The sequence below is a fragment of the Sus scrofa genome, chromosome Y (assembly GCF_054392235.1).
Source record: "Sus scrofa isolate SSC_HxYL_T2T_F1_AM1 chromosome Y, Sscrofa_HxYL_maternal_Yorkshire_Landrace_v2.0, whole genome shotgun sequence".
NCBI classification, from domain to species: Eukaryota; Metazoa; Chordata; class Mammalia; order Artiodactyla; family Suidae; genus Sus; species Sus scrofa.
The window spans coordinates 5,585,389-5,613,022 of NC_139402.1; the positions used below are offsets into that span (position 1 = coordinate 5,585,389).

At 40.3% G+C, this 27,634-nt stretch overlaps 1 protein-coding gene across 1 annotated transcript; it reads left to right on the forward strand.

Annotated features, from left to right (window-relative positions):
* Positions 1-852: 852 nt before the first annotated feature.
* LOC146394340 (odorant-binding protein-like) lies at positions 853-26,423 on the forward strand. The gene is made up of 6 exons (XM_085009128.1): positions 853-930; positions 1,374-1,513; positions 22,673-22,746; positions 24,968-25,078; positions 26,081-26,177; positions 26,396-26,423. Exons 1-6 carry the CDS (start codon positions 853-855, stop codon positions 26,421-26,423), a joined length of 528 nt encoding a protein of 175 aa, XP_084865254.1.
* The last annotated feature ends 1,211 nt before the right edge of the window (positions 26,424-27,634 follow it).

Consider the following 27,634-nt stretch of genomic DNA (forward strand, 5'->3'; position numbering starts at 1 on the left):
AGGAGGGAGGGAAGAAGATCTAAAACATACTTTTATGTGTGATTTTTATTTGCCATGCCTGAAAATCTGCATGTTAGTGCATACGGAGGAAAGCTACCTTTTTCCTTCAAAGTTATACAAATTACAGGAATGACTATCATGCTTTCTTGCTTACATGGGCAAACATTTGAATCTATGAATAAGTAACATAGCAAAGATGAGACTGTCTAAAAGGAGTCTGGGAAATGGAGTGTTGGAAAGGAATGGCTGATATGCCTTCTTCAGATGAGGTTAGCTGACCTGTGCATGGGTGGTCCACTTAGTAAAAGGACGACAGAGTGTGCTCTGGGACAGAAGCGGGGTGGATACAGACTTGATATGCTCATCCCCTATAAGAAACTGTACTCTTTCATAAGGTGTCCTAGGAAAACATTTCAGTCTTGTTAAACCAGACAATGACTCCTTTATGCCTAATAAATAAGCTTAAACCTACCTCCTCGATGTTGAAGAAGTAATACAGGTGTTCCATTCTGCAATCTCAGGATATCAAAGAAAAATACTAGTACTGTTCTTGAAGGACTTCCTATGTATTATAATTTCACTCTCATCCAAAAGGCAAAATGTTCAGACCAACGTAATCTCTACTTAAAGCTAATCTCCTTATCAAAGCAACAGAAGGCCAGAAAAACTCTTCTCTGCCAACCAGGATATTGGTAAGATGATTCTATGGAACCAAAGTCTTGTGATGCACAACCATTGGTCATTAAGTGTCATGAAAACAGACCAATCCTATAAAACAAGGCAGAAATTCCCATTCTCTCCAATCACTGGGACACTCGCAGCTTTTGCAGAAGAACTGCAAGAGGCAACAGGATGAAGGTTGTGCTGCTGAGTCTGGTGCTTGGTCTGGTTTATTCCCAGGAACCTCAACCTGAACAATATCCCTCACAGGTACCAGGGATGGGATATTTTGTAGCAGGTCTTGTGAGTGAGTGTGTGTGTTCACATAGGGGTTAGGTTATGGATACCCATATACCTAGCCATCAATTCCAATTCCAAAATGCCCCATGAATACTCAATTTATACTGTCTCTATATTTGGGGTACTGTCTATTCATTAGATATCATACATTTCTATTGTTTGTGCAAAAGAGAGTTTACAGCAGCCAAAGAACTGCCTTGCAGGGGGCCGTCTTCCCTTTGATAACTGAATGCAAGCTACCTCAGAAATAGCTCAATTCCCTGTGTTGCCTTTCTCTTGAGTTGGTACATTATTTCATAAATAGGGCTTTGTTCAATTAAGTTAGCTTCTCTTGAAGTAAAAGTGAAGGAAAGTAAATGAGCAAAGATGGAGAAAAATCAAAAGGAGTGGACTGAAGTTTATTTTGTTTTTAGATTTCAGGAGAATGGAGAACACTTTGTGGTGCATCCAGTAACCAAGAGAAGATCAGTGAGAAGGGCCCATTCAAGATTTATTTCCATAGCATTTATTTTGACAGTAAAAAGGACAACATAATATTTAAATTTTTTGTCAAGTAAGTAAAAATAACAGGGTAGGAAAACACATAGAAATCCCCAACCCTGGGGGAGGGTCTGGTTTCCATGTGAAATGCCTGGGTTTTGCACAGGAGTCTGCCTCCCTGAGTTGTACAGCTTAGAAGGGTCTCCAGAGACCTTGAGTCATGTTCATCATAAGCTTCCAGAGAACGCCAGGTGCCTTGGCTTACAGAGAAAGTCCCACAAGAGCTATGGCCTCAAGCCATTTAAGGAAAGAGGGACAAAGCAGCAGGAGGAGGTCAATACCCTAAACACTGCTGTGCCAACCTGGGGCTGGAATTTTTTCATGGAGAATTGGTAGGAGAGGCTTCACACTGCACCTCAGAGTCTGGGAGCAGGTGATGGGTGACTCACCCATGTTTATTTATTTATTTATTTATTCATTTTGAAAAATATCTGGAGTTCCCATCGTGGGGCAGTGGTTAGCAAAGCCAATTAGGAACCATGGGGTTGCGGGTTTGATCCCTGGCCCTGCTCAGTGCCATCCTATCTTCCTTTTCGCCATTTGCAACATTTTTTATGTACACAATGTTGCCTGGCTTTTCATGCGGCCGTGCTTTCTGTAATCAACATTCTGGTATTTTCACATGATTCCATGCACTTTTGTGAAGGGCGTAGTTCAAAGGGTTTTGACATGTGTACACCTGGCTTCACCACCTCTATCATCAAGATATAAAATTCTTCCATCACTGCAAACAAATATCCTATTTTTCTTCCGGATCAAACCTCAACCCATCATGCCACAGGTAATAAATGATCTGATCTTTATCGCCCCTTCCAGAACTTCAGACAATGGAATTATACCCTCTGCTTCTTGCACAAAACAGGTTTACAAATGTTTCTGGGTCTGCACATACAAACAGTCACTATTTACACAGCCAAGCAAAGAGAGTTTTCTTGTATATATAAAATTAGAACATTTTCTAGTCACTGGACAATTCTTTTATTCCCATTTTTGTTGTTGTTGTGAGAGAATTTGATGCAGTTCCCTCAGGACTAATAACAGTGGACATAGTTCACTGTGGCTTTTCTTCTGCAATGTGTCTGTTCAAGAGTTTATCCAATTCTTCATGGATTTTTTTCACCTTTTAATATTAGTTCCCTGTTCATTTTTCATAGAGCAAAATATGCTTATTTTCTTTTTCCTCCTTTTTAAATGATTTTTATTTTTTCCATTATACTTGATTTACAGTGTTCTATCAATTCTCTACTGTACAGCAAAGTGACCCAGTCTCTCTCTCTCATAAACACACAAACACATATATACACATGTTTTCTCACATTATCCTCTATCATGTTCCTTCTAAAGTGACTAGTTCTTTTTTTGTCAATATCTACATGCACAGAAAGACATAAACAATTCTGGGTCTTTTGTTGTTCCATATAAATTTTTGGATTGTTTGTTCTAGTTCTGTGAAAAATGTCATGGGTAATTTGATAGGGATTGCATTGAATCTGTAGATTGCTTTGGGTAGTACGGCCATTTTTACAATATTGATTTTTCCAATCCATGAACATGGAATATCTTTCCATTTCTTTATATCTTCTTTTATTTCTTTGATTAAAGTTTTATAGTTCTCAGCATATAAGACCTTTATTTACCTCCTTGGGCAGGTGTATTCCGAGGTATTTGATTTTTGGTGGTACAATTTCAAAAGGTATTGTATTTTTGTATTCCTTTTCTAATGTTTCATTGCTGGTATACATAAATGTGACTGATTTTTTGACAAGGGAGGCAAGAACATCAAATGGGAAAAAGAAAGTCTATTCAGCAAGCATTGCTGGGAAACATGGACAGCTGCATGCAAAGCAATGAAATTAGAACACACCCTCACACCATGCACAAAAATAAACTCAAAAGGGCTGAAAGACTTAAATATAAGACAAGACGCCATCAAACTCCTAGAAGAAAACATAGGCAAAACACTCTCTGACATCAACATCATGAATATTTTCTCAGGGCAGTCTCCCAAAGCAATAGAAATTAGAGCAAAAATAAACCCATGGGACCTCATCAAACTGACCAGCTTTTGCACAGCAAAGGAAACCCAAAAGAAAACAAGAAGACAACTGACAGAATGGGAGAAAATAGTTTCAAATGATGCAATGGACAAGGGCATAATCTTCAGAATATATAAGCAACTTATACAACTAAACAGCAAAAAAGATAATCAACCAATGGAAAAATGGGCAAACGACCTGAATAGACATTTCTCCAAGGAAGATATACAGATGGCCAGCAAACACATGAAAAAATGCTCAACATCGCTGATTATAAGAGAAATGCAAATCAAAAATACCATGAGATACCACCTCACACCAGTCAGAATGGCCATCATTAATAAATCCACAAATAACAAGGGCTGGAGGGGTTGTGGAGAAAAGGGAACCCTCCTGCACTGCTGGTGGGAATGTCAACTGGTACAGCCACTATGGAGAACAGTTTGGAGATACCTTAGAAACCTATACATAGAACTTCCATATGACCCCGCAATCCCACTCTTGGGCATCTATCCGGACAAAACTCTACTTAAAAGAGACACGTGCACCTGCATGTTCATTGCAGCACTAGTCAGAATAGCCAGGACATGGAAACAACCTAAATGTCCATCAACGGATGATTGGATTCAGAAGATGTGGTGTATATATACACAATGGAATACTACTCAGCCATAAAAAAGAATGACATAGTGCCATTTGCAGCAACATGGATGGAACTAGAGAATCTCATCCTGAGTGAAATGAGCCAGAAAGACAAAGACAAATACCATATGGTATCACTTATAACTGGAATCTAATATCCAGCACAAATGAACCTTTCCACAGAAAAGAAAATCATGGACTTGGAGAATAGACTTGTGGCTGCCTGACAGGAGAGGTAGGGAGTGGGAGAGATTGGGAGCTTGGGGTTAGCAGATACAACTTAGAATAGATTTACAAGGAAATCCTGCTGAGTAGCATTGAGAACTATGTCTAGATACTCATATTGCAACAGAACAAAGAGTGGGGGAAAAAATGTATACATGTAAGAATAACTTGATCCCCTTGCTATACAGTGGGAAAAAATAAAATAGAAAAGTAAATTGGGAGTAAAAAGGGAAAAGAAGACATAAGCAAACACAAAGTATGTTCTTTTTTTTTTTTTGTCTTTGGTCTTTTTAGGGCCACACCCACTGATCATGGAGTTTCCCATGCTAGGGGTCGAATCAGAGCTATTGCTGCGGCCAATGCCACAGCCACAGCAATGCCAGATCGAGTCACATCTATGACCTACACCACAACCTACAACCTCCTGGTTGCCAGTCAGATTAGTTTCCACCACACCAAGATGGGAACTTCCAAAGTACTTTTTTATATAAGTGACCTACATATAATAATAATTTATTTGCTTTTATTTTACTATATAATATATACTTTGTATGTTTGAATGTATACATAAGTGTGCCTTTCAGTGTTAAATCTTCTGAAGCTGTTTTTATACAAGAAGAACTTGCTTTTGATAAACACATTTGAAAAAGATGTTTGCACTTTTTGGCTATCATAACAGCTAAGGATACCTGGCCAGGGTTCTGAAATCACTAAAGTCTGTCTTGAGAGCTAAGCCTCTCAGGTTCAAAAAATGACTAAATCAATTACTAATTTTTAAAAAGACTATTGCCAAGCAGAAAGAAATAAAATGTGTAAAGAAAGAGGAGTTACCACCATGGCTCAGTGGTTAAGAAATCTGACAAGGAAACATGAGGTTGCGGGTTCGATCCCTCGCCCTGCTCAGTGGGTTAAGGATCCGGCATTGCCATGAACTGTGGTGTAGGTCACAGACACAGCTTGGATCCAGTGTTACTGTGGCTCTGGAGTAGGCTACAGCTCCAATTAGACCCTTCACCTGGGAACCTCCATGTGCCACAGGTGCAGCCCTAGAAAATGACAAAATTTAAAAATTTAAAAAATTTTAAAAATGTGTAAAGAAAGAATATGTGTTATCAGAACAAATGTTTCTGAGCTAGGGACAGCAAGAGAGTATACATTAACAGGTTCAATAATATTGATGCTGTCAAATGCACAGTCATGATTCTATGCAATTAGATCTTCAAAATTCCTGTGTGATATATCAACGCCTACTACCCAGAGTTTCCCTCATCTAAGTCCTCACAAAAGGAAAGCAAAGACAGACCAAGGTGAATAAGTTCCCTAAGTGATTAGCTCCTCAGGAGTCAGCACTGGGGCTGCACGTCTGAAAGAGATAATAGGAATGCCTCTTCTTTTGGTGGCTGCTCAGAAACATCAGGTCTATTACTGGGTATAGAAGAAATTTTACTTTTATTTAGCATTTGTATTCTTCAAGTAGAACTGAAAAAAGGAAAAAGACGATGCTATACATTAATAAATTGTGATGTGAAATGGTCATGTTTATCTGCAAGGCTATATATATAGTCACTACAGAACCTACTTTAAATGTAATTTATGTAGTCTGATCCCTCCCTTTATCCTCCTTTAGTTTTTTACAGACCGGACCTGATAATTTATTGAAATAAGCCATTCAATTAAAATTACTCCAATGGACAATAATCCTTGGACATAAACACTCAGGCTGTACCATTCAGCAGACTAACTTTAGGCTACGTCACGGTACCTACCTGTGTCTTGATTTTTTTGTCTATAAAATGGACTTAGTAAAACAGAACCTACATCATGGGGTATTAATAGGAAGATTACATGAGTTAATATGTGTAAAGTGTTATGTATAGTGCTGCACAGAATACTCAAAAATGAAATTTCTTACTATATGAAATTAATTTCAAATAAAATGATTCCAATAAAAAATGACTAAATCCAAGGCTGTTCCTTTTCTTCTTCTTTCCTACCATTCTAGATTTTTTTCATGTCTGTGGGATTTCAAAATTGACCAGGTTTGTATCTGCAGTTTGTCATGCAACTTCTGCTCAGATTTGAAGGCTAAATGAGGCATCCTTGCCACCTGTTAGTTACTTGGTCTAGAAAACCTATTTCTTCTCATTACCATCCCACTGCTCATAGGTACTGAGGGGTCCCACTGGTCATGGGTACTCAGGATCTCAAGAGAGGAAAAGAAATGAAATCCTAATATATGTCCAACTTGAATTATTTTTATCCATGGGATGATGTTTTGTTTTCCAAGATGAATGGAAACGGCACAAAAGTATTTGTTCAGGGAAGAAAGATAGCACCTAACGTTTACAAAACTGACTGTGAGTATGAGGTTTTACTGGTACGAGCAGACGAGGGTGGAAACCTTGGTCTCCATTTCTTTCAAGACCCCATACATGGGAATTCTAGTTCTACTAAACGTGCAGGGGTCGCAAGGCACCCATCCCTCAATTTTCAAAGCACTTTGTGGTCATGATCAAAGGAATACATCCCACAACTCAGAAGGTCTCTCCTGACGCTGAGTGATCCTCCGTGGGGGTGCCTACAACTGATCTTTCAGGAGGGTCTCAGGTACATGTCCCTCTAGGTAATTGAAAACAACCGTGGGAACTAAGGCCCCAAGGTCTATTTTGGGGTTTACATATCAATGTCATTGTTGGGATGGACTTTTTGGAAAAGAGTCTAGCACCCCTTTATCTATTCAATGTATAATGGATCCGTTGAAAATCAAAGGAACCACAGTAATTTCAAACACAAAGCACATTCCACAGAAACGCAGCTTCTGATCAAAGCAATGGGGATGTTGCTTAAGATGAGAGACCTAAGTTATTTATAATGGCATACACAACACTGTCATTTTTAAAGGACCACAGGGTACATATGGGATTAAATTTTAAACACATCAACCTGTGGTTCCGACCCTTCCCTGACGTAAGCAATAGCACAGTGGTCCTGGAAAGAACCCCATTTCTTACATATATGCCTGACCTGTTTCTCCACCCATTAAACAGTAACTTTTTTGTCATTGCTGTATCTGGTACCATTTCCCTGCTTCCTTTCTGTCATAAGCAGCTGGAGCATTCCCTGTACCCACAGATGGAGACAGGGATCAATACAAGAACTGTTGTTGCCAAAAGGCTATATTCTCCATGATGAAGCTTATCTACAATAAATAATTTAACCTGGGTCCAAATGCATGAAAATTCTCTCTCTCTTACAGATGCAGGTACAAATGAGTTACACATTGTTCGGTTGTCCCAAAATTCCATGATAGTATATAAAATCAATGTGGATGAAAAAGGCAAGAAAAGCATAATCACTGGACTGCTGGCTATGTGTTCATCCTCCCAAGACTCCCGCTGGTATTGCCGTGGAATCATTCCAGTGTCAAAAAACCAAACCAGCAGGTACCATCATTATTGATGTACCAGATCCAGGTCATTATATGCAATGAGTTAAGGATGCTGGAATATAATTTACGAATAAAATGATGAACCTAAGATCTAGTGGGGAGCGAAATTATGAGACACTTTAAATCATAGACCATTTGTTCAAATGAAACATTTTTAGTAATTGGGTTTTATTAGAAAGAGCTTTTTAAGAGATCCACTAATTTCCAAGCAAGGAATGTGGAGGTCGAAAGCCTTAGAACTGAAGCTTTTATTTTATTAACTAGGGCCGTACCTGCAGCATATGGAAGTTCCCACATCAGGGGTCACATTGAAGCCGTAGCTGCCAGCCTACATTGCAGCACCAGCAACTTGGAATCTGAGCTGCATCTGCAACCTACACCACAGCTCATGGCAATGTTGGGTCCTCGAACACATTGAGCGAGGCCTGGGCTCAAAACTGTGTTTTCATCGAAACAGATTGGGTTCAGTACCACTGAGCCAAAACAGGAACTCCCAGAACCAAAGCTTTTAAAGGGAACCTGTTTAATCCTTTCCATGAGAGTCCTTATAAACTTTGAAATATCAAGCCCATAATAACCTCAAAGGGCCCTGAGAGGAAAAAGAAATATTGCCTTATTGATCATAAACCATTTTTTTAAAAATTACTGGGAAGAACTGTGGTTTGTTTTTATGTCTTTTTTTTTCTGTTTTGCATTTTAGGGCTGCACCTGCAGAACATGGAGGTCCCCAGACTAGGTGTCAAATCGGAGCTACAGCAGCCGGCCTACATCACAGCCACAGCAACACAGAATCTGAGCCCCATCTGTGACCTACACTGAAGCTGGCAGCAACTTTTGATCCTTCAGCCCATGAGCAAGGCCAGGGATCAAACCTACATCCTCATGGATACTCTTTGGGTTCATAACCCACTGAGTTACAATGGGAACTCCCAGAACAGTGGTTTAAGGAAAGGATAAATTTTCTCTGATCACAAGGTCGCTAACAGTGCATATGTGTCTGGAAGGGAAGACTCATGTATCCAGATTTTGGGGTCCAGAACAAGGTGCGAATGTCAGGGAGAGCATCCAGGCAGTTGCACAAGATGCAGTAGATTCACTGTCTGAGATGGGTTGGGTCCCCAGTTCATTCATGGAGCTGCTGACAGCGCCACCTGCTGAGGAGGGGACGGTGCCCAGGTTCAGAGTTGGGCTGGGTTGAATTCCTCTCATGCACCTCAGTTGAGGAAGCTGACATCTGAGACATTCACCAAAGTAAACTATCTGAGACTATCTGTTACATTGTACCACATGAAGACATGAATTCCACATGCACTTCTTTCAATCCTGTACTGATACATTTTGAGGAGTGCTAACAGATACATTTCTGCTGCATGTATGGTGATTTTTCTGGCAAAGGAAATAAAGCTAAAGATGAAGATTTTAAGAAGTTCAAGGAAGTGACGAGAGAGAAGGGGATTTCAGAAGGAAATATAGTGAATGTGGCTGAAACCGGTAAAGGAACTATACGTTTTCTTGGATATATCAATCACCCAATCTGTACATATTCTAACAGCAAAAAAACTGATTGATTTTCAATGTCTCCTTCCATACATCATCCTTTATACAATCCCCTACTTAAAAAGAGAAAACGTGGAAACAGTCATATTCGGGGGTTGTTTCATTCTTACCCTTTTCATTTTCTCCCCAGATGACTGTCCTAAGCAGTGATTGAAAAGAGACTTCAACATCACCAATGGTAAGAAACTGACCTGTTATCAATGCTGCTCCTGCAAATCCATCAATTAGGACATAGGGGGACTGCACAGGTGACCTTCTTTTTGGTAATGATATTTATCCCAAAACTTAACATCCATCACTAGAGAATTTTCCATGACACTATTTCCCGATCTCAAGACATATTAAATTGCAGTCTGGTGGACTGACTATTGCTGAGCAGTTTAGGTGAGAAAGTATTATCCTACAGGAATCACTCAGAGGACAGACCTCAGAGAGAATCAGCTGGACAGCAGTTGGTGGCAATGAGTTAGTTTCCCATTCAGTCCTTACCTGATGGTTGTCCATGCACTTCCCTACTCTGGGAGAATTGGGCTTCTAGAGAACTCACCATTTCCACAGAAACATGGGTTTGTTATCCAGAACCCCTTCAGAACCGTAGAAACTTTAAAATTTCTGACACAATAGAGCCTCAACAAATGACATTGATCTATGCTACAATGTGCCTTTTCTTTTTCTTTCTTTCTTTTCTTTTTTTTTTTGCTATGGGAAGAAATGGAGGAAAAGAAAGTGATCAGTAAGACTAGCTTCCAGGTGAATATAACCTTGAATCCAGAAAGGACAAAACCTTTGGAATTAGAGGAGAACAATGTAACCCCATCACAGATCACACAATCATTTTTAAGGTCAATCACCCCAGGATCTAGCATCCTGAAATCCTGAAACTCGCAGTATGGTATTGTCAGTAGCCAAGGTCCTGACACAGCTACTTCCCTGGAAAGAATCCAATGTATCCCTCCTCATCACAGGTATGGAGAATAAGGTCCACTCGGAGTTTGTCCAGTAGGTGAACTGACAGCTCCTGGACCCTTGCATGTCCTGCTACCTGAGCTCATACCTGTCAGCCATCACACAGTCAACTAAACCTACCATCCTGTTTCTTTCACCTATAGGGGGTGACACTGAGAATCAGGAATATGATCTGCTCCATAGAATCAAGAGCAAAAATAAGCATCCCTGGTTCCTGCAAAGCATCCTCCTTCTCTCTTTGTCAACGTACTCCAATTCCCATTTCATCTCTCCTGGTCAATCTTCGTAGCCTGTTTGGTGATACTTGATTTCTGATGATTGCAATAAATGTGTTTAATACATACACGCCACATATGTGTCTTTGCAGAAAATCCCCTATTTCTGTATTTTATATTATTTTTTATTTATTTATTTTTGCTTTTTTCCTTCTTAGGGCCTCACTGGCATATGGAAGTTCCAAGGCTGCTTAAGAAAAAAGCCCCTAGTGAGCATCTTATTCATTACAGGGGGAAAAAGAAGTGTGCTCAAATCTTTGGGATATAGACATGAAGTGTCAGATGCCATGTGCCATAGTTGTGGGAGATATGCCTATTCAGACAGCACCCACACTGCTGAATTTGAGCTGAAGTACTAACCTTTCTTAACCACTGGATCATTAATAATCAAAAATGGACACAGTTGAGACTTGTTCAATCCATAGTACTATGAACTCTACTTAGAGCGTGGAGGAACAAGAAGACAGAGACATCAGTTGGGAAGTGGTAACACACAGCTCACAAAATTGCATAATACACAGCTCACAAAATTGACAGGTGGTGTTCTATCCTCTCATGCTCCAAAGAGCTTCAGATACCAGTATTTCCAAGAAGTGACCTTTCCTATCATAATGTGCAGGGCATTCCCATCAGCTCCCCATGGTGCCCAAGGATTTACCATTCAAGTATCCAAGCTCCCTAGATTCAGAACATATTCCAAACAGAGGGCCAAAGTTCACAGATCTGGTCCAGTTCCTGGGAGAAGAAAACTCATCCTCAGTGATATTTTTTCACAGGAAATCTTCTACCTACCCCAGCATCGTTACCTTCAAAAGAGGTACAGCTGTCAGCTGTGACAGCTGTTCAAGGCATCAGTAATGAAGATGATTATGGTTTTAACTGGATGTATTAGAAATATCAAGGACGATGTTTAAACTCTCCTGCTTTGTGCAAAAGACTGCATGCACATGGAGTTCTGACTCTGCTCTATACAGGGTGTCTGAAAATGTTGGCTTGAGTGTGTGGATATAACCCAGGGGAAATGATTAGACACCCAGGGCGTCAACCTCTTAAGGAATATTAAAGGTCAGGACCTGGCATAAACAAGTTCAGCACTGTGAAAAATTATAGGCAATTATATATACATAGAGGTGTGTGACTCCTTGTTCTTTGTTGCATGAATATTAATAAGAAAAAGCAAATTCTTACCACAAATCCAACAGATAAAGAGCCTAGTATGTGAAAAATACAATTTAGGCTAATGAAATGAACACAGGTAATGAAATGTCCATATTTCTTGAAAGGTTTGTTACTAAACCTGACACACGATGCAAGAGAAAATTTCTACTGTCCTTTTTCTATTCAATTGAATAGAATGTTTCACAAAGTTGCAAGTCAAGAAGACGTAAAATTATTGAACACGTGAAGTAGCATAAACTTTGAGAAAGACATTTTTAGATACCTAATCATAGGAATACATTTTTAAATTTTATTTATTTAATTTCCCGAACACATTATTTTTTTTCCTACTGAACAGCATGGTGACCCATTTATACATACATGTATATATTCTTTTTTATTACATTGTTATGCTCCATCATAACTGGTTAGACATAGTTCCCAGTGCTACACAGCAGGATCTAATTGCTAATCCATTCCAGAGGCAATAATCTGCATCCATTAACCACACACTCCCAATCCATCCCCATCCCTCCCCCTCCCCCTAGGCAACCACACATCTCTTCTCCAAGTCCATGATTTTCATTTCTGTAGAAAGGCTCCTTTGTGCCATATATGAGACTCCAGATATAAGTGATATCATATGATATTTGTCTTTCTCTTTCTGACTTACTTGACTAAGGATGAGAGTCTCTAGTTCCATCCATGTTGCTGCAAAGGGCATTATTCTGTTCTTTTTCTTGACTGAGTAGTATTCCATTGTGTGGTATATATTCCATATATACCACATCTTTCTAATCCAATCATCTGTTGATGGACACTTGGGTTCTTTCCATGTCTTGGCTATTGTGAAGAGTGCTGCAATGAACATGTGGGTGCATGTGTCTTTTTTAAGGAAAGTTTTGTCTGGATATATGCCCAAGAGTGGGATGGCTGGGTCATATGGTAGTTCTAGGTATAGTTTTCTGAGGTACCTCCATTCTGTTCTCTGTAGTGGTTGTACCAGCTTACATTCCCACCAACAGTGCAGGAGGTTCCCTTTTCTCCACACCCCTCCAGCATTTGTTATTTGTGGACTTGATGGCCATTCTGACTGGTGTGAGGTGCTATGTCATGGAATTCATATTAACATGTTTTCCATCTTAATTTGCTGATGAATCGTCTTGGAAGATTTAAGTACTTTGCACGGATGTGTTTAAATTCTACATTATCCATACACATGCTCATTCCTTAATGCACAAACATACTAAAATATTGGAGAGCAGTCTTTTTTAACATGTGCATGATAAGACATGAAGAAAATCACAGTTCTGTTTATTTCGAGTACTAATATTTTTACAGGTTGTGTTATTTATATAGATCTCATTTATGAATTTAATTTCTTACATTTTCCACTGTGAATGGGTCATAGCTACCAGACTGTTAAATTTATGGCTAAGTGTTTCAACACTACAAACAAACAAGTGAATGACTTTCATAGGGCTCAGTTACTTCATTATTGCTATAAATGGACAAGCCTTATCAAAGTGAATGCACTTCAAGAATTTTGATGGCTACAACCAACCTAGACAAACTTTCAAGACACCTTTGGTTATTTTATTTCCTTTTTTAAGAAAAATTGAAGTAGAGTTGATTAGCAATGTTGTGTGATTTTCATGGGTACAGCAGAGTGATTCAGCTATATGTACTTACACATCCATTTTTCCAGATTAATGAGATCCTGTTGTATAGCACTGGGAACTATATCTAGTCACTTGTATTGGAGCATGATGAGGGTAACGTGAGAAAAAGAATGTATATATGTATGTGTGACTGGGTCACTTTGCTGTACAATAGAAAATGGACAGAACACTAAATCAGCTGCATGGAAAAATAAATAAAAATCATTTTAAAAAATAAAATATATAACCAACATACTACTTCCCAGGAGTCACTTCTGGTTATCTATTTTATAGAGAGTACAGGAAACACCTTTATAGTTTCCATTTTCACATCCCAGCATGTTCTTCTCACAGATCCACAATCAGCACACTCTTCTAACCATGCTCAGAACTTCACTCAAAACCCTTCCCTATGGAAAGACTGTCTCTTTCAGAAATTAAACCCGACCACACTCCAAGTCCCTCCCTTGCCGTTTTATCCACCCTAGAACGTAGGAACACATGATTTATTTGGTAATAACTTGTTAGCTTGTTTGTTTTCTGCCTCCTTTGCCTGGGAGACAACTCCAGAATCATGAACTGAGTTGGTCTGTTTCCTGCCAAAGCTTGAGGCTGAGGCTCTTGTCAGTTCTAAATGTGTATTTCATGAATTCAGGCCAAACAGTGGGGTAGTAAAATCTTATAGGAGAGATGTTCTTTCAAATGCATACATAGGTCACAGTTGAGAGCACACTGTGCTAAACTTCTTTTCTAGTACTTTCCTGTAAGCTAAAGGAAAAATGAAGATGTTACACAGAAAATGAAATCTTTCATTGAATGCATAAACCATGAGAAGGGCTGGAATGGGAATGATCATTCTTGAGGCTGGCTTGCGTTTCCAACCCAGCATTAGCTAACAAGCACCCAAAATTACGGCACCATGAGGGTGTGGGAAAATCCAATTCCTATTTCATTGATAATAAACATTTTGATCAAGAGCTATGCCCAGATCCTGACTGACTGTAATGGCACCACAGGAAAGGTATCCATCATTTAGGAAGACAAACACACACACTGCAATTAAATCAAAGAGCAGACAGATGCCAATGGATCAATACCAGGGGAGGAACACACAGAACCCAAGGTCAAGAGTCACAAGAGACAATGGAGCCTTTCTTTCTGGAAGCTGCCTTCTCTGACGTTGGGAGGAAATCCTATTTATTCCTGTCCATGGCAATCTTCAAGGATAAACATTTCCAGAAGTCCAGAAGGATTAAGGAGGTTATGAAATCCAACAAGATTCTTTTATTTTACCGTCTACTCCTCACCACCTGGATAGGATTCAGGGGTTCCCAGTGACAAGCCTGGGCTTAAAGGAAGGTCCAAGCTGTTCAGAACTACTGAGAACAGGCATGATGAGAGCAGAGATGGTCTCTTATACACATTTCACTGTTTATTGGTGGTTCCCTTGGGCTTTGTGCCACAAAACATCTTTGCAAAGCCAGCATATTTAATGGGAAAATGGTGATCCTTTTCTGCATCAGATTGACGGAGGCACCCATGGAAGTTCTGCTGAAAGGTACAACCTACCTAATTCACTAACAGAAGAATCCCTCTTCTGTGTTCATCTGCTTCTATGTGAGAACTTTCCTCATGCAACCTTCCCATTGGTGTTCTTGAACCTGCCATGACCATCTCTGTGTTTCTTCACATAATGCAGATGCAATTTGTCCCTGAGTGGGGGATCCTGGATGGGTGACTCTTCCTTCTAAATACAACTGGGTCAGGGCACTCCAGTCTTCCACAGCCTTGCTCCTTTGCCTAAATGGGCAGTGCTGACCAGGACCCCTTCAACTTAAGTCATACTCCAGTGAGTATAACTGGATGACACTTGGACATGGATTTCAATTCTGGTTCTTATCAGGTCCTTTGGTGTTTGTTTAGTTTTTTCCACCAAGAAAAGCTCCTGTTATTTACAGGTTTCCCAAATTTTAACATCAAGAGTCTAATTCCCTAGGTAAATGTCATGAGACATGTTTCTACAGTATTTTCTCAGCCTCTCTGCTGAAAACTCCCATCTTGTCCTGCCTTACATTACCCCACATTCCTGCTTGAAAAACAGTTGCAGTGCTGGTAAATGACTTAAGCTTAAGAACAAAGACCTAAAGGTATAAGTTATTCATAGGGTCAGCTGAATAAGGACATAATGCATTGGTCTAGGCACACGGGACCTGTGCAGATAGGCATGCTGTTGGCACAAGCGTGATATGTCCTCTAAAGAATAAGAGGAAGATGAGCCTCATGGCCCAAAGATGTTTATGAGGGGTTGTTAGCAGGATTTGCATTAGCAAGGAGAACCTGGGTACAAACCTAGGCACACTGGGTTGCTGCAGATAGGCATGCCATCTGCAGGAGCACAGTGGTGATTCTCTAGAATGCTATGCATAGATAGCTGACACCAAGCTTTCTCAATGCTGATGATTGTTAAATGTCTAAAGGTCAGAATAAAAGCTTAATGCAACCAGCTATGTGACTTTCAAAATAACTTAAAAAAACCTATATCCTGCACCTACAACCCCCTCCTCACTTGACCTAATCCTCAAAAGCACCATAAAAGCAGTGAGGTTTCTTGAGGCTGCGCTCTTGGTCCCTGAGACCTTGAGATCCCTGGTTCCCACCTTTACTTAAGATCAATGTCTCTGTGTCTCATTTTGTGTTAACTCTTTTCCTTAAGTTTCACAGCACCCATTCTTCAGCCCCAACCTGCTGAGCTGGTCTCAGCAGGGAAACACACAGAGGCATTCATTAACCAGTTCTAGGTACTGGAGATGAAGCCAACTCTGAACTCCAGAGACTATGACATTGCAGAAGTTACTCTTTAGTGGAAGATGACTACCTATATGAAGAAAAAAAATGATCATAAAATAGATATTAGGATTCTTTGCCTGTCTTGGCTATGGTCAATAGAGATGTAATGAACGTACATGGCTACATGACACTCAATGTCAAATGACAAATGCATTCATTTAAGATGTGGTTCGTATATACAATGAAATGCTTCTCAGCCAAAAAAAAAAAAGAATGAAATAGTTTGAATTCATTTGTAGCAATATCGATGGAACAAGAGATTCTCATACTAAGTGAAGTAAGTCAGAGAAAGCCAAATACCATATAAGATCACTTATATGTGGAGTCTCATCTGTAGCACACATGATCCTATGTACAAAACAGAAACAGACTCACAGCCATGCAGAAGAGACTTGTGGTTGCCAGGGGTGGGGGGAAGGAATGGATAGCAGAGGAGTTTGTGTTTGGAAGATGCAAACTCTGACATGTAGAATGGAGAAGCAATGAGGTCTTGCTCTGTAACAGAGGGAACTCTAGCCATTCTTGGGATAGAACATGATGGAAGATAATATGAGAAAAAGTGTTGAGAAATATTTATGACTGGGTCACTTTGCTGTACAGTAGAAATTGACACAACATTGTAAATCAACTATACCTTAAGAAAAAAATTTAAAAAGCAAATTTAAAAAAAGCTGGAAGGCGATGGGGATATGGAATGTGGGGGGTTGCTACACTTTGGGGAGAAGTAAGTTGAAACCATCTGGGTCAGCATAAATCCAATGTGGCTGGCCGGATCAGAGCATGCGAGAGGTGCAGTGGTTGCAGAAGAATTAGGAAAGGCATGAACTGTGGGGATTTGTGGATGACAGGGGGGGTTGACAAGTCATGCCCTGTCACAGGAGAGTGTTCTCACATGGGAACTAAAATTCTCAGAGTCCCCATCCCTGACACATGACCAGATAACCGTCTGTGTGAGAGGCTATCCTGCATGTTGGAGGATGTTGAGCAGTAGGCTGTATCTCTGTCCATCAGGTGCAATGTGTACACAACCACTTTTCCCACTGGGACAATCAGACATGTCACCATACATGCCTAACATGTCTCCTGTGGACACAGCAGCTCCTGGCTGAGAACCAGTCCCCTACAAAGAGTCACAGAAAGCCTACCCAGATCCATTCAAAGCAAAACTTCTGGGTAAGAACAGAGCAATGTATACAAGGAATCCTAGGGGACCCTTAAAACAGGGCAGGCTTTGAAAGAGGGCTTTAACCCTTGCTGCTGAAAATTGTGCTGTGACAGAAGAAGCAGTGATGTGTCCTGGGGTGCTGGTTAGAAAGACAGGGTTCTAGGCTCAAGGAACAAGGATGTGGTCTGAAAAAGTTTGCTTGTGGTTAACTACCCAATTGACAGTCTAAGTGCATTGGAACCTTGGCCAGGAATCCTTGGGGGAACAGGGTGTGTGTGGTGATCAGGTGATAAATCTTCCATGCACAATGGAGATGGGAGTTGTGGAACCTAAGATATCCAAAAAAAAAAATGCAGATAAAACAGAAAAAGGATACTGAAATTTACAACCTGGGAGACAGACTTCATAGTTTTAGAATCCTGGATAACTTGGAGAAGGAAGTACCACTGAAAAGGTACACAGGATAGCTTGGCATTATTTTGGGGCAGGATGTAAGAATAAAGTTTCTGTGGGCATGTCCCATTTTTGCTATATTATAACCTGCATTTTGATCATCAGGATAAATGAAAGAGTTGGAATTAACCTTGTGTGACTTCCTTTGGCTCTCACAAGATTAATAAGCAGCAAAGCCAAACGGTCACCACCATCTCTTAGAGTAACTACTGTTTAGCTTCCCTGGATGGGCAGCTGGAAAAGTCTTCCAAACATGGAATGATCTTAGCACACATCCCCAGGGCAAAACATGTTGGTAGGACTCCAAGAGCAAAACCTGGAATGATGAAGTTATATAATGATGGAGGCGGTGATGACAGGAAGCTAAGAGGTGTCATGTGGGATCATAGCCCTGTTCAAAGTTTGCTGAATCAAGGACCTAAGAGAGAAAAACTTCCAGGGTATTATGAGACATCAAAATTCCAGTCATATATACTTCACAGCAGAAGATTAGATAAGACAATACACAGAGGAATATATGGAGAAAAGAGAAAAAAGGATTTGGGGGCTAAAAGAGAATGTAAAAAAGATAGTCTTTCTGGTCCTCTAGGGTATGAAGCTGGGGTCCACTGAAGATGGAGGCTGCAGAACCCCTTAAGCCACCCTCTTCTCAAAGATGTGACATCCAACACAGAGAATGATCCTGAGGCTTGGAGATGACCCTCGAGCATCAAATCCTGACTCAGCACTCTGGATGTTTTCACTTGGTTGAGTTGGAATTCTTAAGAGGTTCATGTTTCTTTATTTCACACTAAGAACACAATATATATTTTAGGGTATTTATTAGACAAATGACTAGAAAAGAAAAAGAAATTGAATAAAACTTTCATTAAAAAATACAAACAAGAGGTTTGTTGGCTGTTTCAATGTCTTTGAAAATAACCAGAGATACAGAAAGGGGAAATTTGTTTGTTTTCTCCTTCCAACTATTAAAAATAGGGGGAACTAATACCATGCTTTCTTGCTTGCCTGGAGAAACAACGGAGCCAATGAGTACATAGTCTATTACAGATTAGGTCTAAAAGATGTTTGGGGAATGGAGGAATAAAATGAACAGATGATATGCCTTCTTACATGAAGGTACCAGGCATGTTCATGGGTGGTCCTCTCAGTTTAAAAAAAAGGGAGTTCCCACCATGGCTCACTGGTTAACGGATCTGAATAGGAACCATGGAGTTGTGGGTTCAATCCCCGGCCTTGCTCAGTGGGTTAAGGATCCGGCATTGCTGTGAGTTGTGGTGTAGAGTCTGTAGCTCAGAGCCCAAGTTGCTGTGGCTCTGGCATAGGTTGGTGGCTATAGCTCTGATTCAACTCCTAGCCTGGGAATCTCCATATGCCATGGGTGCGGCCCTGGAAAAGACAAAAAAGACAAAAAGTAAAATGACAGAGCCTGCTGTGGGGCAGAAAAAGGTTATAATATACCCATCATTCCAGAGAAAGTGGAGGGTTTCCATGGGTATCTTAAGAAATTGTTTTAACTTGTAAAACCAGAGAGAAAATCTTTGGGTCTAGAAAAAGAGTTTATACATATCACCTCAACATTAAGAAAATAATACAGGTATTGGGGATATGTGTCTTGGATTGCTTATCCCATTTCGTATCTCAGGATATATAAGAAAATAAATCTTACTGTCCTTAAAATACTTGCTATGTTTTGTGACTAATCACTGACTCTAAAGGTCAAATATTCAGATCCACTTAAGCTTCTCCTAAATCAGATCTCATCGATAAAATGACAAAATGCCAGAATAGCTCATCACTGCCAACCAGGATATTTTAAGGTGACTTAATGTCACCAAGGTTTAGATTAACAACCTAACAACCATTGGTTCATCAAGCCTCATGACAACAGACCAGTCCTATGAAGAGGGGCAGAATTCAGATAACCTCCAACAACTGGGAAGCTCACAACTTCTCCAGAAGGACAGGAACCACCCGGATGAAGAGTCTGCTGCTGAGTCTGGCACTTGGTCTGGTTTGCGCCCAGGAACCTCAGCCTGAGCAAGATCCCTCACAGGTACCAGGGGTGGGCAGGTCTGGGAAGAGGTCTTGGCTCTGTGGGTGTCTGGGTCCCTAGGGGTTTTTGCTATGTGCATCCACAAGCCTAGCCATCTATCTCCAACTCAGACTTGCTCCATTAATTGGCTCCTTGCCTTCTACAAGTTGGTGTTTGGAGTATCCACTCTATCTATTCATGGGGTTTACACCTTTTTACTATTTCTATAAACTAGAAGGTGGATCAGCCAAGATCTGTTGGGAGTGGATTCTTGCATCTGGTGACAGAGTGTCAGCTATTTCAGAACGACATCAAACCCTTGTTTTAACTTTGCCATGATTGTTTACAGGATTTTCTAAATCCTGCTTTGTTCAGTGCACTCAGATAATGTGGGCTGATTTGCAAACGTGAGGGGACACGCTTGATGGATGATGGCAGCATCCATCAAAATAGATGAATCTATCTTTCTAAGATGGATTTTGATTTTAGCTTTCAGGAGCATGGAAAACCCACTCTTTCACAGCCAGTAACCAAGAGAAGACCAGTGATAATGGCCTATGCCAGGTTTATGTCCACAGCATTTTGCTAACATAGAGGATACAGTATCCTTCCACTTTTTTGTCAACTAAGTAACATAACAGGGAAGGAAAACACATAAAAATACCTGACCCTGAGGAAGGTCCAGCTTCTCTATGTGCGGGGACATGCCTGGGTTTTGCACAGGAGCCAGACCCCCTCAGGTGTACAGTTTAGAATGGTCTCTGGAGACCTTGTGTCATTTCCACCATAAGCCTCCAGAGAAATTCAGGGACCTTGGCTTCTAAGGAAAGTCCCAGGAGGTCCACTGGCATCAAGCCCTTCAAGGAAAGAGGGACAAAGCAGCAGGAAGTGGCCAGTGCCCTAAACCCTACAGTCCCCACCAGGGGCTGGAATTTTTCACACAGAATTTGTAGGAGAGCCTTCACACTGAGCCTCAGAGGTTGTGAGCAGGTGCAGGGCAAAAAGGGAGCTCTACCCTGAAGGGTGACTCCGAGATTTTTAGTCAGGAGTCAATTTATTAAAGTCATCATAACAGCAAGTGATATCCATGGAATGTTCATGACAGCACAGGTGTTTTATGAGGAATGTGCAAAACAAATAACATACTGTGACAAAGAAGCATATTAAGAAAACAGTAGGAAAAGGTTTATGCATGGAGAGATGGTGTATTAGAAATATAAACATAGAATTGATTATATCTTAAATTTCACATATTAGATAGCATAATTCAATTATACAGACACATATATAGCCTCACACATACACTCTCAGGAGATATACATATCTGTTCCCAATAATATTTTAAAGAATACCATATTATTTTCCTGTTTATACTTTGGGGCCCTAGATTTGACTTATATGGCCACCCCTCCTGAAATCAACTTTGATGTATTTATGTGGAATTATATGCACCATGGGGAAGGACATAGTTGAGTGAGTTCTGATATGTGCACACCTGTTTAACCACCTGAACAGTCATGACATACCATTCTCCCATCACTGCCCCAAATCTCATTTTTTCCCCTCACCACTAACTGCCTTCTAGCTTCAAGTAAAAACTCCTCTGATTGTCTCACCACTTCTACAACCTCAGACAGGGAATTGATGCCCCCTACATCAATTCCTTTGTTTCTTTCACTCAGCAAAAGGTTTTCAAAATGTTTCTGTGTGTCCATATACAAGAAGTCACTTTTTACAAGACACGTGAAAGGACTTGGTTTAAATGTGTAAAAATGTGTATACTTTGTAGTTCTTGCACAACTATTCCCACTTCGTGGCTGTTCAGAATCACTTCAGTGCATTTCCTTGAAGGACTCCTAACAGTGAACACACCTCACTGTGGTCATTCCTTTGCAATATGTCTTGTCAATAATTAAACTGGTTCTTCCTGAATTATTTCCATTTTAATAGTGTGTGGTTTTTTTGTGTAGGTCAAATAAATGTTTTTCATGTACATGCACAGATAGATCTGTATGAAGTCACTCAAGAATATTTTTACACAGGTGACAATCTATACTTATCATATAGGGAAATAATTTCCATACATCATAAAAGAATATCAGGTGTTTTCCTCTGTATGCTTCTGTGTGGGATTCTCTTTGTATACAGATATGTGCCCTTTCTTATTTCATTCTCCTATGATGTATTGATAGAAGAGGAGTTTGTCTTTTTGATATAAGTAAACACATTTTTCCTTTAATTTTTTGGCATGTTTTGGCTATCATCTAAAAATACACTGTCAGAGTGCTGAGAGACCACTAAGGTCTATCTTGAGACCCATGCCTCCCAGTTTCAAGCAAAGCCTTTTTCATTTCTAATAGGTTTTTTTTTTGTTTGTTTGTTTTCTTTTTTGGCAAAGGCTTTTTGCTTCTTTCCCTGAGATTCCTGAGTTTTAAATGTTTATTTGGTTTCAAACATGACCTATTTTGAACCTGCAATTGAGCTGTAGTCCTTCTGCTCAGATATGATGTGTAGACAAAACAGCCTGTCCCTTGGGAGTTCCTTGATCTTAGACAACAAATTTCTTCCTGGTTAATGTCCCATTTATCATAGGCACTGAGATGATCCCTACACAGGGTCTAGAGAGGGTTAAAAACTGAAAGTTCTGTTTATATGCCAAATTTTCATTGTTCTACATCAACCAATATAATGTTTTCTTTTTAAGGGTGAATGGAAAATGTGTAGAATTAACTACAAAGGGAACAAAGACAGACAACAAGGCTTATGATGATGTTGACTGTGAGTGTTTAACAGCTAAAAGTAGATGGGGGTGGAAATTGCGGTCTGCATTTCCTTCAAGACCCCATACATGGGAATTCTAGTTCTACTAAGGCTGCAGGTGTCACCAGGCTGAAGTCTCTCAATTTTCCAAGCATTGTGCTCTCATGAACAAAGGGCTCCATCAAACGATTCAGACAGCCCCTCTGACTATAAATGTTCCTTGTGGGGGGGGCAGACCCTAGAGCTGATATTTCATGAGGGTGTCAGGTACACAAAAAAGTTTCTAGAATATTTAAAACAACCTTAGAAACAACATCTCAAGGGTCTCCCTTGAGTGTACACATGAATAGCATCCTGCAGGATGCACTTTTTATAAACCATCTCAGAATATCTTCATCTATTTGGTGAATGCGGGATGAATTTAAAATCCACGGAAATCATAGGGATTTCAAACACCAACCACAATGCCTCTTACATGCAACTTTGGGTCAAAGCAATGAGGATGCTGGCTAAGACTGACATCTCTACGTTCTTTTGGACAGCCCTCAAAGACATGACTAATTTCCAATGGACAAAGGGGTACATATTTGATTAAAGTTTAAATATGTCAATATGCATTCCCAGGAGATCCCGGGGAGCCTAGTGGGTTAAGTATGGGGTGATGCCACCGCTTTGGCTCAGGTCACTGCTGTGGTTTGGGTCTGATCTCAGGCCAGGAACTTCTGAATGCTGCAGGCACAGACACACCAAAAAGGTGATATCTAATGCCTGGCTAACATAAGCAATAGCCTGCTGGCTGGGCAATGAAGAGAAATCAGTAAATATGTCATTGAAATATTTCCCTACATGTTCATCAATAATGTTCACTATTAGGAGGTAATTTTCATATATTATTTATTTATAAAACATAGTTGATTTAAATATTGTGCCAAGAGCTGCTGTACAGAAAAGTGAATCAATTCTTCATATATATACTCATAAACATGTATATATTTGCATATATGTATATATTATATATGTACATATATTCAAATACGTGTGCATATAATGTCGTGCATGTGTATAGGCAGAGACATAGGTCCATATTCCCTTTTTAATTAAGGTATAGTGGATTTACAATGTCGTAACAATGTCTGCTGTACAGCATAGTGACCCAGTCATACATATATATACATATACACATATTCTCTTTCTCTTATTATTTTCCATCATGTTCTACCCCAGGAAATTGAACATAGTTCCCCATATTGTAGAATAGGCCTGCACTGCTTATCCATTCTCAATGTCATAGTTTGCATCTACCAACCCCAAATTCCCCATCCATCCCACTCCCTCCCCCTCCCCCTCAGCAACCACAAGTCTGTTCTTCATGTCTGTGAGTCTGTTCTCGCTTTGTAGAGAGGACTGTTAGTGATACGGATGGCAAAAACCCTCATTTGTAAAACCATGATTCAATCATACAGGCCAACTGTGAGTCTGAAGGAGGCTTACAGTCTGATTTTAACTTCCCCATATAAGCCCAGGCTCATGGATCCCCAGAGGGCTTGAGCAAGACACAGGCACTGGTGTGGGGCTAGGGAACCATGAAGCCATTTCTGCTGCTGCTTCGTCTTGGCTCATGCAGACTCCTGATATTCTAATGGTGAATACTATGGGGATCCAGGCAGAAATGGGATTCTGGGGTCTCAGGGGCACAGATCAGAAGTTTAAAATCTGACCTTGAGGAGAGAACCCAATGAGGTGTTATGGAGGGCTGGAAGAGAATGCCTTCCCAGGGTTTAGAGGGAACACAAAGTCCATCAATGCTCCTTCTCCTCCAGAGAAACATGGCAGAGCCACAGAGGTGGAGGGAAGCCCCCCCACGTGGGTGTGAATTAATTGTTTTGTAGTCAATGCTTGCACAGCCCGGCAACACAAATTGTCTTATTACCTACGGACATGGTAGTGGCCGCTACACACCCACTACACATTTTTAAAGTAATAACCAAGACTGAGGGGCTAAGGAAAAGTAATCATTCATATCAAATGTTCAGAAGATTGCCTGATGGTACAGGACAGACACTCAGCAACCCAAAGTTATGAAAGGTAAGTTGATTCTGGTACTCAAGAGAAAACAATTCTGTGGCTGGAATCACAGAAATATAAAAGATTGTTGAACTTACATTTGATAATCTATGCTCATGGTGTTTAAATATATTGAAGGCAGGTTGAGAATATGTCTGTTTTCTCTTTCTCACAGATGGGGGTAAATACAAATTTAAAGGTATTCACGTCTCTGAAAATGCCCTGATAGGATATAATGAAAACGTGGATGACGAAGGCAAGATCCCCAAAATGACTGCACTCTTTGGTCTGTATTCACACTAAGAATATTCCCAATGTCACTGTCATAAAACATTTGCCTTGTCAGCATTTTCCCTCATAAATGTAATATGTGCACATGCTAATCATTTTCCATTTACAAGGCCCATGTCTTTAGGTTCCTTGAGCTAAGGATTCTGGAATGTAATCTACAAAGAAGGGAGGGGAAAACAGGAGCTGGGAGAGGAGAGTATCATCAGATGTTTCCAAAAAGTCACACTAGTTAAAAGGAAAACCCCTCGGTTTGTAAATGTTCTGTCAGCAAGAGTTTTACTCCAAACAAGTTTCTACCATGTCAACTCTCTCAAGCCATGGCTTTAATCAAGTTGAATGCAATCTCTTTACTTGATGTTAGCTTTCAATGCATTCTAAGCCCTGGAACAGAAAGGGGTGGAATACATCTTCATGCTGTTTCATGTTTCTGGTGCCTTGTCCTCATGAATGTAGTTCTCAACCCCAATGACCACAAAAGGGCACCAGGAGGTGTGCTGTCACCCTGGACAGGAGTGTCTGTTTCAAAGAAGCTATCAGGCAGAACTGTGGTTGAGTGAAAGAAGAAATAGTCTCTCGTTATGAGTGTGACAGGGCAACTGTGTCTCTGGAAAGGGAGAACCCTGTTTCCTAGTTATCGCCTCCAGAACAAGGCAGGAATTCAGCAATAGAGACTCAGAAGCTGAGAGAGGAGCATGCAGGTTCATATTTGTGATGCACTTGACTCTAATGCATGGACCTCCTGAGGAGCCTTTGGGGTCCTACCGCTGATGCTGGAGGGTGTGCAGTCAGTGAGATGGATGGGGATGAATTCTTCAGACAGAGAGCAGACCTCTGCATCGTGGCAAATGGGAACTGTCTGAGATGCTCTTGAATTATTCCAAGTGAAGCTTGATTTGCCCATTCAATCTTATTCTGTATGCAGATACCTTTATGGGGGCAATTTTGTATTCAGATATATTTAATGGGGGAATTCTGCTGTATCCATGGTGATTTTCAGGCAAAGGAAATAAAATTCAAGACGAAGACTTGGAGAAGTTCAAGGAGCTGATGAGAGAGAAGGGCATTCCAGAAGAAAGTATGGTGCACGTCATCAAAGCTGCTAAAGGACTGTACTTTTCCTGAATCTGTCATCCCCTCGGTTTGTAAATGTTCTGTCAGCAAACACGTGGATTCCTAAAAGGTTTTCTTCCATATTTTTTATAAAGAATTATAAAGTTTTTTTTTATAAAACCCCTTACATAAAAAAGCAAACCTTGGAAATTTGGGGACACGGCATGTTCACTGATTTCATTCCTGTCCCTTATTATTTGTTCCCAGATGACTGTCCTAGCAGTGAATAAAAAGTGACTTCAACGTCACCTAACTGTAAGTAAAAATGACCTGCTATCAATGCTGCTTCAGCAAAGACATCAAGTACCTAGCACTGTAATTTTATGGATGTCGAATTTTGCAGGTTAGAGTTTTGGGACCCAATCACTGAAATCCTACTACCTGACCTCACCCCTCTCAGCTGTCACAGAATTCACTCTCCTAAATCTACTCTCCTGTTTCATTCATCTACAGGGTGTGCCACTGGGGACCAGGCAAAAGATTTTCTCTAGGGAATTAAGACCAACAACCAACATCCCTGGTTCCTGTATAACCTCATCTTTTTCTCTCCACAATCAAACTCCCTTTCCCATTTCATCTCTCCTGGTCACTACTCCTATCATGTTTGGTGGCTTTTGATTTCTGAGGGTTCAAATAAATTGATTGACTACACACCTGGAAAACGTGTATCTCTGTAGAAACTTACCTAATTGAATTTCATCACACAAATATTCCCATTAAATATCCTTTAATAGGGAAGATGTTCCATCAGAGAACACTCTTAAGAGGATTAAATAGAGATGTCCTATTGGTATCAAGGTGATATTGAGAAAAAGGATGAAACCATCATGAAAAATGAGGCAGGGTTATGAACATTTTATTGAACTGGGACGAGGAAGTCTCATCATGAAAAATACCCCTAGAGAGCATCTTACTCATTACAGGGAACGAAACCTATGTTCGACTCACTGAGGTTCAGAGAGAGAAAGTGTAAGATGCCATGGGCCATAAGAGGAAGAAACATTTATTCTGACAGCAACCAACCTCCTGAAACTGCACTGCAGAACACTCTTGCTCAACGCCCTGATCACTAGGAAGCAAAGATGGGGCAGCAACGAGACAGGATCGATCCACAGTATTGTGACATCAACGTAGAGCTTGGAGGAACAGTTTGACTCAGAGCTTATATAGGAAGTGGCGACTGCAAACACAGCTCACAACGTCTACACATGGTGCTCTCTCCTCTTAGGTCTCAAAAGCCAGTGGACACTAGTATTTCCAATGAATGACCTTTCCCACTGTAACTGGGTGAGCACATGCTTCAACTCAGCTTGACATTCAAGGTTTTACAACCAAAGTGTCTCAGTACCCTAGATGCAAACCTTATTCCAAAGGCTCGACAAAACCCTTGGGGAAAAAACTCAACCTAAGTGACTTTTATCAGAATTAATGTTTTAGACAC